This window comes from Ranitomeya variabilis, chromosome 5 (assembly GCF_051348905.1).
Source record: "Ranitomeya variabilis isolate aRanVar5 chromosome 5, aRanVar5.hap1, whole genome shotgun sequence".
Taxonomy (NCBI): domain Eukaryota; kingdom Metazoa; phylum Chordata; class Amphibia; order Anura; family Dendrobatidae; genus Ranitomeya; species Ranitomeya variabilis.
In genome coordinates this window covers 90489700-90505333 of record NC_135236.1, presented here as the reverse complement: position 1 = coordinate 90505333, position 15634 = coordinate 90489700, and the positions used below count along the sequence as shown (strand labels likewise).

The following is a 15634-nucleotide window of genomic DNA, read 5'->3' as shown; positions in this document are numbered from 1 at the left end:
AAAGTAAGCCCTCACATGGCCAAATTGACGGAAAAATAAAAAAAGTTATGGCTCTGGGAAGGAGGGGAGTGAAAAACGAACACGGAAAAACGGATAATTCCAAGGTCATGAAGGGGTTAAAATCATGACAACCCAAAACATCCAAATGACCCTGATCAAAAGTTCACATACAGCAGAACAAAGTGAAGGTTTGGAGTGGCCATCTCAGTCTCCTGACCTCAATATCATTGAGCCACTCTGGGGAGATCTCAAGCGCGCAGTTCATGCTAGACAGCCCAGGAATTTACAGGAACTGGAGGCTTTTTGTCAATTAGCGTGGGTAGCTGTACCATCTGAGAAAATAAAGAACCTCATCCACAACTACCACAAAAGACTTCAAGCTGCCATTGATGTTAGAGGGGGTAATACAATGTATAAAGAAATGGGATATGTGAACTTTTGATCAGGGTCATTTGGATGTTTTGGGTTGTTTTTGTGATTTAAAAAGAAAAAACACAGTAGTTTGACAATAAATGGCTTCACCCAACCACTAATCAGGAGTGGAGAAAAAGTTTTGGTGTTATCATTCATATTCTCTGAAAAAAAGGCCCAGAAAGCAAAAATTCTGCCGGGATATGTAAACTTTAGAGCACAACTGTATGTCAAAGTGCAAATTACATTCTCAAATTACAATATATGTGCTTGGGGAATAAGGATTTCAATAATAGACTGGTGAAATGAATTCAGAGAGTGCTAAAAATATTCCTTGCCCCGGGTGCTGGCAATCCAAACTAAGACAGTGGATCTTAACAGTCATACTGAGCAGTCTAAAAAGCAAAAGCACCTATCCATACACAGGGGTGGTGATGGGGTTTAATTTTACTAGATGTTAGGCGACTTCTATGGTACGGAGACTGTATTCAGTGCGGCCATCTTGATACTCCACCCCGCAGGTTTTTTAGAAATAAAAATCCAAAACGACAAAGTAGTATCTGATTTTTTTTTATTATTTTCCTATAAAAAAAAAAACAAAAAAAACACAGAGCAGTCTGAACGAAATGAATATATAAAAAAATCAATAGAATTTGTAATCATTTAACATATCTGTATGGGAAATTTTCTCCAACCCAGAAACTTTAAAGTGAAAAACACCCACATAATACTCATCGATAATTGTGTGGTGTCGGTTTTTGCTTTAGAAAACATCACAAACATAAGCTAAATCTAAAATCGAAGCCAAATCTCCATTAAAGACATTCTGTAACATATACAAATAGGCCTACAAGGTGATCATACCAAAAACACGTGGTAAATCCCAGTGGGAGATTTTCTTCTGTGTGCACCCTGTATTTCACGTTGTACCCCCTATTCAAGTATGCGGAAGGTGCCGGTCAACGAAAGGCTCTACTCAACGGATGTAAGCTGGGTAACCATTGAAAAAGGTATAAGAGCATCACCCCCTCCTAAAACAAAAAATACACTAGTAAATGTAAGTACCTCTGTCCATTCAACCCATGTATACAAAAGATTGTAATTCTCCGCGTATAACCCTGCCCTGAATATTTGTATCATCACTATGGGGCCGATTAATCAAAGCTTTCATGCCATAAAACTGGAGTAAAATGCTTTGAAACGGCACAAAATTTTAGTGAAGCGTGGAGTTGCACAACAAATTTGTAAAATTAGCAATTTTCATGTCAGTGAAGCAGTTCTGCAGTGCTGGCCCCTCCATCATTCAGGACTCTAGGAAGGCTGGCTGACTTCTAAGGCCTCATTCACTCGTCCGATGTTTCTACATATGAGAAAAACGGATCAATTATTCTGATCAGGCTTAGATCAGACGGTGTTCTGAGTGTCATTCGATTTTCTCATACGTGGAGAGATTAAAATTAATACATTTCTCCATCTTCTAAATTCTGACAAAATCTCAAAATCAGACCACATTCGGACAAATTGACTTACATTGACGATTTTGATACGACCCTAGGATTGGGATTGGACAGGACTGCAAATTTCCGCGGTCTTAGCATCACGAACACGTCAATGACCCTATAAAGCAGGGGTGGGGAATCTTTTTTCTGCCAAGGGCCATTTGAATATTTATACCATCCTTCGGGGGCCGTACAAACTCCACCCAAAGTACATCCTGACTCTGGCACTGGTGTCAGGATGTAATCTTCCATTGCATGCTCTTCAGTGTACAGTAGTGAACACTGCATGTGTGTGCCAACAGAGCAAGAAGAAATTAATGAGAATCTGCTCGGGGCCTGATAAAAGGTCATCGAGGGCCGTAAATGGCCTGGGGGCCTGAGGTTCCCCACCCCTGCTATAAATTATCACAGGTATGAGCGCTGTCCATAAAAACCACGAATAGCACGCGTACGTGTGAAAGAGGCCCAAGTCTAGGTTCACATTATGCAGCGTTCAACTGAGCACTACATCAGGGTTTCTGGCGGAATATCTTAAAAACAGGATTCAGACGGTAACCCCGACAGAGTTGCTGAGAACACCATCTGGCCTCCGGCCTGCCAGAATTCATGTTTTTCAGAACTGCACACAATCCATGGTGCAACAAAGGCATGTCTGATAGAGATGACAACTGCCGGGACATGGACTCTGTTGTCTTCATTCAAGTGAATGGCTCCGTCGGGAGTTCCGGTTGGGATATAGCTTTTTGGGATTCCGATACGTGACCCTAAGATGGTGGTTACTACAGATAAAATGAAGGGACTTACATTTACTACTGAATCCACACGTTTGGATATTTACCCACATATGTGATTAATGGTGGAGATGCTCATTAGAAGAAAGGCGTTGCTGCGTCAGAATAAATTAAGAAGGGGAATAGTCACGTTCACCGTAGGTCAGAAGTCATTATTAGGAGCTGAAGATTATCCATATCAATGTGCAAAGCTATACAAGGCATAACGCGGCCTCATAATCAGGGACAGTAAGGCCAAAGCCCCATCTATATACCAGTGTGGACTGATATCACAACCACAGACACCAACAGTGAATAGGAAAAACACAAACCAAGGCTACAGTCAAGCAGTGAGAAGATAACCCGTCACTACTGGGGCCACCGATCACCCTTGGGAAAATCAGCCTGGAGAGGTGCAATTATTTGAAACCCCTAAAACAAAATTTGGTGGAGTGGGGTGGGAGACAGTTCATCGCTCCCCTCCCCTATTTTATTATTTTTCCATTATTGTGACAGATTATCTTTAAATTCTCCAGAGGACAGGTTTCTATATATATATGAGCCATAATATACATCAAGGAACATAAAAACATTATTGCTCTTTTTCTTTTTTACATTTTCCCCTAAAATTACAAGTACCTCTCATTCTTCAATTTTGTTCAGCAATGCAATTTTATTCATTTGCTTTATACCAATAATAGTGAATCTTAATAGGTCCAACTATTCTGTTTCTTAATACATCAGTGATTGGAGGTCTGTGTTTCTGATACGGAGCTCCAATTCCCCCACACGGACGTAGAGTTATGATAAAGGATACAATTCTGCCCACTAGGGGAGGGTGGTGTTTAGTTGCGTATAGCATGAACGTAAAGCCTAACCCTATTGAACTAAATAATGATATATGTAGAAAGCTCCCCCTAGTGGCAGCTGCAGGCAGGGAGAATTTTATCATTTAAGAGGGGTTGTCCGCTCAGCTACAAAGAAGCAGCAAGGTTTGTGTCGGCATCATACAAGAAACCTATCAGACGCTATTATCAATTTTGGCTCCGACTTCCATTCCGCCCTACAATCATGAGACTGGAAAAGTTCAGAAACCGTCTGATCCGCTGATCATGTGATCTCGCCTTCAGTTTTCCCCGTCCCCATAAAATGAACGTCATTAGTGACGCAGACTGTATCTACGAGCAGGCGACATGTCTACATGACGGGTGGGGCCTTTGTTAATCACATCGCTAACAACCCTCCGCTAAAGGGACGCGGGGGCAGCATGGAGGAGACATCAGGTGATCGGCAGCGAGACAAACGGTGGATACAGCCAAAATTAAAAATAAAGTCCAATGGGCAAATTTCTTCTAGGATTCCTAAGAAGCAAAGTTTTATGTGTGTTTTTTAGCTGACCGGAATACCCCTTTAACTTTATGTCTATGCCAATAATTTGGAGACAGATAAACAGAGAGCTCCTTACATTAGATATTTAAAGAGAAAAATAAATTTGGACTCTAAAATAACACGGAAGTTAATAATGTCACACCCCGGGGGTCAGCCAATTTTTTAAAAATGGAAAATTTGATTAGTTATCATTAAAAGACACACTTCCATGAAAGCAAATTTGCCATTCAGGAGCTAAAAAAGGGATAAGTCACAAACCCTGTATTGTGAGCTGTAATGGCCGCCATATTGAGAGACCGACAGAAACCAAGAGTCTTGGGAGAAGATTACAACTCCTGGACTTCTATTTAACGGGGTCGTCCAGAAAAAACAAGTTATAAGTAGAGTTACGCGAACACGGACTGTAAAAAGAGAGAGATGTTAGGGTAACCGAACTTTGGACTAGTTAGGTCGAACTTGATGAACCTGAACTTCCACGAGTCCGCTCAGCCTTAGTTATAACATATCTGCAGGATAGGTGATTAACTTATCTGTGGGGGTCCAACCAAAGGCACCTTCACTGAGGAGCAGAACGGGTCACTTTTACCCCGGATACAAAATGGTGCTACAGGTCCGATGACCGACTCCAGCCCAGCAGTCCCATAGGGAAGGAATGGCGCAGTGGTCGAGCATGCGCACTACCGTTCCATCATTAAAGGATAAAAGTGACCCTTTCTACCGACCAGTGAAGGCCTCAGCGGTTGGACCACACCTAACCTGTTTTCACCAGACAACTCCTTTAATGATATTTATTCCATCCAAATAATGTATAGGCAACAATAAAGACAATTAAATGCAATGGAATAAATATATATTTTTTTTGAATGCCCATTATTTCCTCAAAAAATGTATCTCCCGCCATGTCGGCTGTAGGGAAGCAATGGAAAATATTTCCATTTTGTACTCTTTAAATATGTAAATTCTCTATAACTTCTGGGGTACTCATTTAAATATTATATAACGATCTAGTCACTATGTTTTTTTTTGCCAAGTGCCTGCCTGGTAAATGCCTCTTGTGCCGCTTGGAAACCAGAAGAAAATATATATATATATTTAGACTCAATTAAAAAGATTATATACACCAAAGGTATATAAATATCAACCATGCACTGAATTGTGTGTACCGCTTAGTCCCACAGGAGGCGGCCATTTTGTGGGTCGAGGATTACAATCAAGTCGTGAACCATAAAGCTGACTGGGACCACAAAATGGCTGCCTACGTGTGTACTGTAGGGACACGCACACTTAAAGTCATGGTGGTAAAGAAAGAAACAAAATGAAAATAATAAAACACAGAAGGGCAGATTTATAAAACTGACTAAAAGAAAAACAGCTTCTGTTGCCCGTAGCAACCAATCATAGCTCAGCTTTGATTTTTTCAGAGTAGATTTCAAAATGAAAGCTGTGCTGTGATTGGCTGCTATGGGTAATAAAAACAGAGGTTTTTTTTTTTTTAAAGTAGTTTCATAACAATCCCACGTCGTCAAAACACACTCAAATGTCACAATTGTGTTCGTAGGACAAAGAGTCTGGTCTCTCCTTCCAACCATTCGTCCTCTTCATACAACAGAACTGTATCGGGAATATCAGGACCCGTCGAGACCGCCGCTCATCAAATCCCAGCGCAAGCTTTGCTTTGGTACGCAGGTTAAAGGCAAAGTCCATCCAGAATATGAACTCTCAGGCGTGATTTCATTAAAGGGATTGTCCAGTGAGAATCAGCTACCACCTATCTGCAGGATAGGTGATAACTTACTGACCGGTTAAGGCCGATGGGACATTTTTATCCCCGTTACAATATGGAGCAGCAGGATGGATGCCCCAAAGCTGCTCTATTCTTTCTCTCTGCCGAAATAAGTGGCGCGCAACGCTCAGTAGTCCCGCAGAGGAGGAACCGAGTGGCTGTCGAGTATTCACACTGCTGGCTCCATTCTATCGGGGGTAAAAGCGCCCCTTCTGCCGATTGGGGCAGGTCCTAGTGGTCAGACTCCCACCGATCAAGTGCTCATGGATTCTGTGAATAGGTAACATCTTGTTTTCCCCGGACAACCCCTTTATACAACACTGTCCCCATTATGCACATGTCACACTCACAAGGGTCCAGGAAGCTGAAATGTCTGCAGTTATTTGGGCAACCGATATAGATTAGCAGAAAGAAAGCTGCAGTACCAGAGACAGCCATGTGTAGTGCTGTAGCTTTTCATTTTGCCGATCGGTGGAGATCAGACCTCTCTGATCACTGATGGCAGAAGCTCTTTAATGTAAAATCCAGGTATCTTAAGTTGCCCATACACCTTCACTAGTGAGCAATTTCTTCTGCTCCCCCCAATCACAAGCATTCTCAGCTGTGTACATGTTTTGGATGAGGAGAGGGCCATAGATGGTGGTTTGTCTACCTTAAAACCAAAAAGATTGGACATTGAGATTCAACATGTTCCCCGACATCATCAGAAGGCTGCTATCTTCACATAAGATAATCGGCCAGTGCTACCAAAATCTGCGGTTCGTCTGAATCTGCTTTTATGTGTTTTGGCACCTTTAGATCCCCAGACCCTTTTGAGTACGACATGAAGGAAATATCGGCAAAGCCTGAATTTTCCACTTTTGGGTGGAGTTAGCCTTTGTTGTCCTCATAAAACGACTGTAGGCATTGCAGAATGCCCTCATTTGTGCCGTGACGCAGTGCAGCAGCCAACGTCACCCTGCGAGAGGTCGGAAGTGAAGCCTGTAGGGTGGCAGACATCGAGGGTGAAGCGGGTATAAACAGGGAAAGCATACTGGGTGATGTGAACAATCACAAAAATAGAACGGCAAAGGATGCAGATGTGAGCTCTGTGGGTGACCAAGCTGCGGGAAGGTACAGGACAGGCCAGTTTCCATACATATATGCCATTTTGGCCAAAATGTCCTCCTGTGGACTAGCGCAGCAGGTTCTCCATCTGTTGCAGGGAGACAGTCTTACGGTTGATGCTGGTCCTCTCCCCAGGTTATGGCGTGTAAGCTGGTGGTGGTTGGAAAGGATTCATGACGTCATACTCGGCAGGGTAAGAGTCAGCTTCCATCTCTGACAGCAACTCCAAAGCCTGCTCTTCTTCTTCTGATGGATAATGGCGTAGGAGGTTGGCGGCGGTGGCGAGGATGGATGCCCCACCTGCCCCAGCCACCAGGTAGAAACTGACAGCAAAGGTGACGTAGACTTGGGAGCCGTGGTATTGTTTGTGTTGCTGCTGGAGTGCCAGTATGAGCTCCGAGGCCCAGTAACAAAAACCAATAACCGTGGCACATTGCAAAACTGCAAAATACGGAAATCAAGGAGGGAGACAGAAGACACAAAGAAAGAAACGGGTTAAACTTTGGAAATCGTGCAAGAAAAGAACTGTTAATTTCAAAATAAGGACAACAGACCCTTGTAACATATATACCCCATATACGCCAGTCTAAAAATGATGGCTGGAATCGAGTCCGGCAAATGTAAAAAAAAAATTGGTGGATTTGACAGTAAGTAAAAGTCGGAGAATGCAATCGCTGCCTGTTATGAGCAGATGCAAAGTTGCCCTTCTCTTGGGAGGAGATTTGTCATAAATTTGCAGGGCACCCCCATTCCATGATCATAATAAGACCCCGGTCACACGAGAGTTAAACTCGGGATGAGTGCAAGCCGAGGAAAAAAAGGGCTTGCACTCTGACCGGTTTTATTCAATGAGGCCGTGCAGATCTGCGGAAGTTTTCTCAGCTGTAATCGGCACGAGAAATAAAATGGCATGCTGCGATTTCACTCCGTAATCAGATGGGTTCGAGAAAAAAAAAAATCGGATGCCATACAGAGCGTCAGTGGCATCTGGTGTTTATGGACACATTACTATTCTGTGACATAGGACACGGTGAATGGTCGTGTAAAAGAAGAATAACTGCTGGGTAAAAAATCTGGATGAAAATCAGACTGAATTTTTATACGCTCGTGTGACTCCAGCCCAACAATGCCGCTTTTTCAGCAAATTAAAAAACTGGCAAGAACAGAAAAAGGTTAACGTGACCCTGCACAATGAAGACTGAAAAGACACCATGAGCTTCTCACGGATGATCACCCTGCCTGGTGCCCCGTTTGCCTCCTACGTTCCTCCTGCTTCCACAATGACACGGGCAGTGCAGTGGAAAGTCTAACCCATAGCCATCCCATCGCACAGGAAATGGGGCGCAGTTTAGACTTTCCGCTGCGCTCCCCATGACACCGCGGTGGCCATTTTGAAAGTAACAGAACGCCATTCTCAGCGGAGGAGACAAACGGACGGCACCGATGACTATACATGAGACGTTCTCAGCTCCAGGGTGAAGGGTCAGGTTTCTGGTGCTCAGCTGTAAGCTCATTATTACATGTAGGCCGATATTTAACGAGAATGTGGCCATACATTTAAAGGAATCTGTCCCGTTGTACATGCAGTCCAATCTGTGCACAGCAGGGTATAGAGGAGGAGAAGTTTTACTCAAACCTTTCCCACAATCTGACCAGCTCCTCCTGCTCTATAACATCCCGAAGGCAGATCAAATACCATGTTCACCATGACAGGCCCTTTAAATTAGGGCATATGTCAGAAGTGTTCATAATAATAAAATAATGGGTGATTCGTTTACAACCAGTACCATAGGGGGTGCACTACTTTAAACCTCCTTGCGAACTAGTGAGGAGATTGTGGACTGTTCATCCATAAGGAAGCCATTGTTATACAAGAAACCGCACATTTCTCTGGGTGAATTGATCAAACGAGATCTCTGAATGGCCCCATGAACCCTTCAGGAGTGGATTGGGTGATCCATGTCAGCCAATCACTGGAGAGGGATGGCCATTTCACGGCTTTCCATCCGATATTTAGGAAGAGTTTGGTGGATTCATTTATACGGACGCTGCGCAGGCCAGTCACACTGAAGGGCTCGATGGAAAACGATTCTCCGAATTCATTAAGACGCACGTGCCGCTTAATGAGTTCACCAGATTTTATTAGTGGTGTGAGCCTCATCAGAAAAGCTACTCCAGTCAGGGACTGAGGTAGGATTTCTGGCTTAACAGACACCATCACTTTTGCTGAATTTGATTGGCGGGTGTAGCCATGGCCCCGTCCCGACTCCTCCACATTTTGTACAACTCTGTGTTATTCAAAAAATGTTGCAACTTTTCGATGCGTTTTATGCCAATTTTTTTTATATAAAATCTTGGACGACAGACTCCCTTTTGGACCCTAGCCCGCACTAACGGGACAGCTTTACTGATCCGGTCTCATTTTCAGACAGTGTGAACTTAACCTGACCAATCTTAAGATGCGGCACACCTTTACAAACTCTTATCTATCTTTATCGCGCCAAATTTGGCACATAGTGTCTACAATTTAGGGGCCACAGTATTTAGCTAACCCTTCGTCAAACATGTTCTCACGTAGCTAGACATTTAGATATACCTGTTAGTATGTGAGCAAAAGCATAGCGCCTGGTAATTTTCAGAGCAGGATGTTTGGGACCGAAAACGTCAAGCAAGAAGGCCGTCATACTACAGGCGATACCCAGGAAGCAGAAGCCAGCGATGACGCGGAGGAGAAGTATCGTCTGATGGTTCATACAGAACTCTGCAATACAAACCACATGCAATCCTCAGTATAAGTGTACACAACCCTGTATCACGCAAAGTCTAAAAAACAGGGGCTCTACTCCCGCGGTAGCCTGAGACTTTTGGAACGCCTTTAATAAGTGCTGCTATAGAGTTAACACCACAGCCATTCTGACAATTTTCACATTTTATAAGGTCACTTTACGTGACTTGTGAATCCTCACAGCGTGCATGGTGCGCACTATCATGATTCTTTGGCCCCGGGAGTGGGCGGACATGTGACCTATAAAAGTTTGATATCGCTATAATCATACTGACCTGGAGAATCATGTTGCCAGGTCATAATGAACAAAATAATTTAAAAAAAAAAACAATGTCAGAAGTGCGCAAAATCCAGCAAAGCAAAAACATACTCTCATATGGCTGTGTAAAAAAAATAAGAAAAAGTTATGACTCAAGGAAGAAGGGTAGAAAAAAACCAGGGTCAAAGCAGAACCCTAAATACAGATCCATAAAGCGTGAAACTCACTTGTGAGGAGCTCAGGATCCTCGGTCCCGAGAACATCTGCCACCCCTAACTCTTGACGTTTGCAGGTTCCCCCGTGGATATGTAGCCAGGCTGGTTCTGCCAGAGCGGTGCACAAGGCTGTGATGGACAATGCGCCAGGCAGGGCAGATGCCAGGCTTCTTTCTGGCTGTTTGGGAAGGGCATGAGCCCCGTGACCTCTTCTTCTGGGCATAGAAGAACCTCCGGACCCGCCGGGAGCAAACATCTCAGGTGCTGGTTTCTATCTATAAGCCAGGAGAGAATACAGAACCACAGTCACCATCAGCTGACAATTACAAATGGAGAGGAGCAGCGTCGGGGGGCAGATGTAGTAGGTCCGTCTCACATAAGTACGGCTTTGTTGCAGAAAAAGGTATGTGTGGACAAATTCACAAAGTCAGCCAGCCAAAAATGTGTTAATGGCACCTAACTTTTTTTTTTAACTGTTTTCTACCGACGGCTATAGAAGTCTATTTTATTTAGCTACTAAAAAAAATAATCAATTTGGCTCCTGGAACTGACTGGGAAATATTATAATAATTGCTGGCTGTGATTGACTAGAACAATAAAAACTGTAACATGCTCTTAAAGGGAGTCTGTCAGTAGGACAAAAGTGGGCAGTTTTTGCTTTTATTTGATTCCCGCTGCCCCGCAGAGTAATCCGTTTTCTATTTTTGATAAATCCCCTATACAGTTCCAGAGATATGGGCCTTTTTATTTACTGCTCATTTTTTCAGTCTTTGCCGAGAGGGTCGGGGCTCACAGGCTTCTCTGGGGCGTGTCTATGACCTCCATGATCAGCCTGTGAGCCACGCCTCCTCGTTAAAGACTATAAAAAAACACCAGTAAATAAAAATGCAGATATCTCTGGGACCGTAACTCAGATATCAAAAGGACAAAAACTGGAATATACAGGAGAGCAGTAAGGATAACATAAAAGCAAAAACTGTCATCTATTAACCAGGTGACAGGTCCTCCTTAAATTACCATTTACATTCTGACCCCATGCCACTGATGGCTGTATCGTGTCTCATTACATGGGGATGACGGTTTGCCCATTTTGTGAATGCAGCAGCCAATAGTCCTGGACAAAATAGGGATGTGTTGCCCAAAGTGGCATCATCCTGTGGCCAAGATTGGTACCATGACTATGTGGCAGTGGGCAATAACTCTTTTCCATGTGCTGGGATATCATAACAATGATGGAGATCCAAGCTGTCAAACAAAAAGCCATGGATGCCGTCAGTAGAGAGGGGCTTCTCAGGGCTCCCGTCCCCCAGCCATAGATAATGCCGCAGCAGATGGACCAGGCCTCGGGGCTCTTCTCACCACCTCTGGAACAGGCCTTAGGACTCTTCTCACCACCTCTGGACCAGGCTTTGGGGCTTTTCTCACCATCTCTGGACCGGGCCTTGGGACTCTTCTCAACACCTCTGGACCAGGCCTTAGGGCTCTTCTCACCACCTCTGGACCGGGTCTTGGGGCTCTTCTCACCACCTCTGGAACAGGCCTTGGGGCTTTTCTCACCATCTCTGGACCGGGCCTTGGGGCTCTTCTCAACACCTCTGGACAAGGCCTTAGGGCTCTTCCCACCACCTCTGGACCGGGTCTTGGGGCTCTTCTCACCACCTCTGGAACAGGCCCTAGGACTCTTCTCACCACCTCTGGACCAGGCCTTGGGGCTTTTCTTACCACCTCTGGACCGGGCCTTGGGGCTTTTCTCACCATCTCTGGACCGGGCCTTGGGGCTCTTCTCAACACCTCTGGACCAGGCCTTGGGGCTCTTCTCAACACCTCTGGACCGGGCCTTAGGGCTCTTCTCACCACCCCTGGACCGGGCCTTAGGGCTCTTCTCACCACCTCTGGACCGGGCCTTAGGGCTCTTCTCACCACCTCTGGACCGGGCCTTGGGGCTATTCTCACCACCTCTGTACCGGGCCTTGGGGGTCTTCTCCACACCTCTGGACCTGGCCTTAGGGGTCTTCTCACCACCTCTGGGCCAGGCCTTGGGGCTCTTCTCACCACCTCTACACATCAGAGATATTTTTTTCATATCTTCTGTGTTTTTCCAGCGCGTTGGACCTAATTTTGGGCAGTTTTTGAAATCCTCCCTGCATCCATTTTCTGAAAAGGAGATGAACAATTGTTCTCTTCTCCCACCCATTGTAAGCTACGGACAGCACATGGATGACATACGTGTGCTATTATTCTTCATGGTCCACTGACGTGTATTGGAGAGTTGGATCCCCAACATGGGTCAAAGCAGGACACATCTCTCTCCGCAAGAAAAGAGACATGTGAAAAGGTGCATTGACTGTAATGGGTATGCAAAAATAACAATGTACCAAGAACACGGACGTGCGACCGGCCCTAACTCTCATTTACATTCAGCACTGAAGGAACTTGTGACCAAAATAATGGCAACAATGTCAGGAATGAAGCCAAAAGCCTCCGCCAGGATATTCAGATCCAGAGAGCCAAAAGTATTGCAACGCGGTCCATACACATCAGATACAAAGGATGGGAAAATGTGCTGATCGCCGGGTGTCCGACTGCTGCGCTGGGTGTTCTCTGGAAGGGAGCGCAGGCCCAGTGGGCTCACATTCACTCCCTTCAGGACAGCGCTCTGCATAGCCCTGTTCTCTGGATCGCTGGAAGCCCAGTGGGCGCACATCCACTCCCTTCAGAACAGCACTCTGCATAGCCCTGTTCTCAATATAATTGGAGGCCCAGTAGGTGCACATGCACTCCCTTCAGGACGGAGCCCTGCACAGCCCTGTTCTCAGGATCGCCGAAGGCCCAGTGGGCGCACATCCACTCCCTTCAGGACAGTGCTCTGCATAGCCATTCTCAGGATCGCTGGAAGCCCAGTGGGCGCACATCCACTCCCTTCAGGACAGCACTCTGCATAGCCCTGTTCTCCGGATCGCTGGAAGCCCAGTGGGCGCATATCCACTCCCTTCAGGACAGCAATCTGCATAGCCCTGTTCTCAGGATCGCTGGAAGCCCAGTGGGCGCACATAAACTCCCTTCAGGACAGCGCTCTGCATAGCCTTGTTCTCCATATCGCTGGAGGCCCAGTGGGCGCACATGCACTCCCTTCACGACAGCGCTCTGCATAGCCCTTTTCTCAGAATTGCTGGAGGGTGCAGTGGTCAAACCCCTAAGTTAACTTAAACCCCTTAATGTTGGCCAAACTCACTTTTGGGGGTACCAGCTGATCATCTAATGTGTATGGGGGGTCTCCAGCCTCTCCACCAATTGCAGATGTCAGGGTGAAAAAAAGATCAGGTTTTTGGATTTCAACATGCTGGGAAGAGAAGTCCTCATCAGAGATGTCCGTCAGCAGCTTATTCCGCTCTCTCCATTTAGAAATCACACTCCGAGCTGAAGAAGAATAGCTGTCGGCCAGCAGATATCTGCCCCACACAGGAAAGTGCTCGCTATGAGAAAGACACTGCCAGACATCTGTGGCGGAGCTCACCTCCCAGAGAACATCAGCTGTCTGAAATTGGACACGCCAGATCCTTCTCTCCCCCGACACCACCTGTAAGATAAGTCGTGGGACCCCCGCTCACATTAGACTATCACCTCATCATGCCAGTGCTGGCGGGTTTGGCTAACTTTGGTCTGATGTGTAAGGGGGTCTTAAAGGTTGTATTTATAAAAAAAAAAAAAGGCCTTTACCTTCAACCACTGAGCTTAGCGGTTCTGCCGATGTAGAAGGCACGAGACACTGAGGTCAGTGATTGGCTGCAGTGCTGTCAACATGACGTCTCGGCTTCAACCAAACAATAGAGACTGTGACAGTGGCGGAGACTGTGACAGTGGCGGAGACTCAGCGCTGGACCTGGGGAGGGTGAGTGAGGCTCAGTTTGTTCCTTAAAGTTCGCTGAACCTATGGGAAAACATTTTCTGAATGGAGACACCCCTGAGCGCTGGGATTCTGGCCCATGTAAACTGTTCATACTGGGGAAGCTCCCGATGTGGATTTATGCCAAGTGCTGGAACTTGGAAAACTTTTAGGTAGTTCACACGGCCAGAATGTAACTGAAAATTTGCTGCAAAATCCACTTGTATTTATTTTTTCCCACTGTGTCCATTTTTACCGTCACTGTGGCTTGTACACAAAAAGAAAAATGTCCAATGTCTCCTTCTCTTTAGGCCGGGTTCAGACAGCCGGACTGACTCACGGCCAGCTTCCCGCATAACCCGGACGGGGATGGCATAGCAATGCTTGGACTGGCCGGCGGCTCTCCCCACCCGAGCGTCACAGCTGCACAGAATTACAGGCAGTCAGGAGGGCCGACGACAGGTCTGGAAATCACACTGTGATCCTCGCCCGAGCTCTGCGGCCGTCTGCCCAGTGGCTCTGGGGCTATAATGGGCCCGTGTGTGCGGTGCGGGGCCCACAGGGGCCAGTTATAACTAGTGTGAACGAGCCTGTAAAGAGCGGACTGCACTCCGGTGATACGCGGACGGACGCTCTGTGCACCCAGCAGTCTGATTTACCACATTGCACTTTTTTGGGGCAGACACAGTCCATAAAAAACAGGGATGTGTGAACCGCGGCATAGACTACAATGTCCACAGTCAGTGAAACGCCTGTATACGCCGCACTACCGGGCAACCGCTGCTTCCTCTCCTCAGGACCCCGTAGAAAATAATACAATGTATTGTCCCTTCCAGCGGAGGCGCCGTTCCACCTATGTCACCACTGCTGCTGATCACCTGACACTATTGTGTCTCATGACCACTGATTGGCTGCAGCCTTTACTATTTCATCAGAGCAGACGCCCGCTGTGACAGAATACTGATTGGCTGCAGCGGTCACATAACACAACAATGTCACGCGGCCCACCAGGTACAGCAGGGCTAACATGGCGCCTCAGACAGGATGCATTATTTTGAAGCCGATGCATAATTTGGTGGGTGGAAGCCATTCTTTCTCGTCAGATTATCGGTGCAGAGGCCAATTACCATAACTTTGTTATATAAGATGACAGCCATGGAGGAGAGCGGTACACAAGGGGAGGAGGGGGTCTGGGAGCAGGACGTATATGTACGGCACTAGGGGGGGTAAGATTCCCATGACCAGTGTATAATACGGTGGTGACAACACACCCGCCTGCTCCCAGGGTCTCCCCGAGACCCCCCATCCATACACAAGCTAATTCCAGCCCCCCTAACATAGTCACCCCCACATACACACGACTTCCTCCCCCCCCATCACCCCGGTATTACTGACCGCAGCTGCCGGTCCTTTTCTCCCCTCCGCTCGCCTATAACCACAGCTGACTTCCGCCTCCTCCCTGCGTCATCGGCCCCGTGCCATTCAGGAAACAAGAGGCGAAACCAGTCAATACGACTCATCTGACGTAATAAA

The 15634-nt window shown here is 46.2% G+C and overlaps 1 protein-coding gene across 1 annotated transcript; it reads right to left on the bottom strand.

Moving 5' to 3' along the window:
• Nucleotides 1–965: 965 nt before the first annotated feature.
• On the bottom strand, nucleotides 966–15607 carry TMEM127 (transmembrane protein 127). The gene is made up of 4 exons (XM_077262919.1): nucleotides 15497–15607; nucleotides 10231–10493; nucleotides 9556–9720; nucleotides 966–7400 (listed from the first exon to the last, which is right to left on the bottom strand). Exons 2-4 carry the CDS (start codon nucleotides 10472–10474, stop codon nucleotides 7096–7098), a joined length of 714 nt encoding a protein of 237 aa, XP_077119034.1. The 5' UTR covers nucleotides 10475–10493; nucleotides 15497–15607; the 3' UTR covers nucleotides 966–7095.
• Between the last annotated feature and the right edge of the window lie 27 nt (nucleotides 15608–15634).

Coding starts and splice junctions, on each gene's coding strand:
- TMEM127 (XM_077262919.1), bottom strand. CDS start 10,474: ATGTTTGCTCCCGGCGGGTCCGGAGGTTCTTCTATGCCCAGAAGAAGA. Junction 9,721..10,230: donor GGATCCTGAGCTCCTCACAA/GTGAGTTTCACG, acceptor TTTGTATTGCAG/AGTTCTGTATGAACCATCAG. Junction 7,401..9,555: donor TTTTGCTCACATACTAACAG/GTATATCTAAAT, acceptor CGTATTTTGCAG/TTTTGCAATGTGCCACGGTT.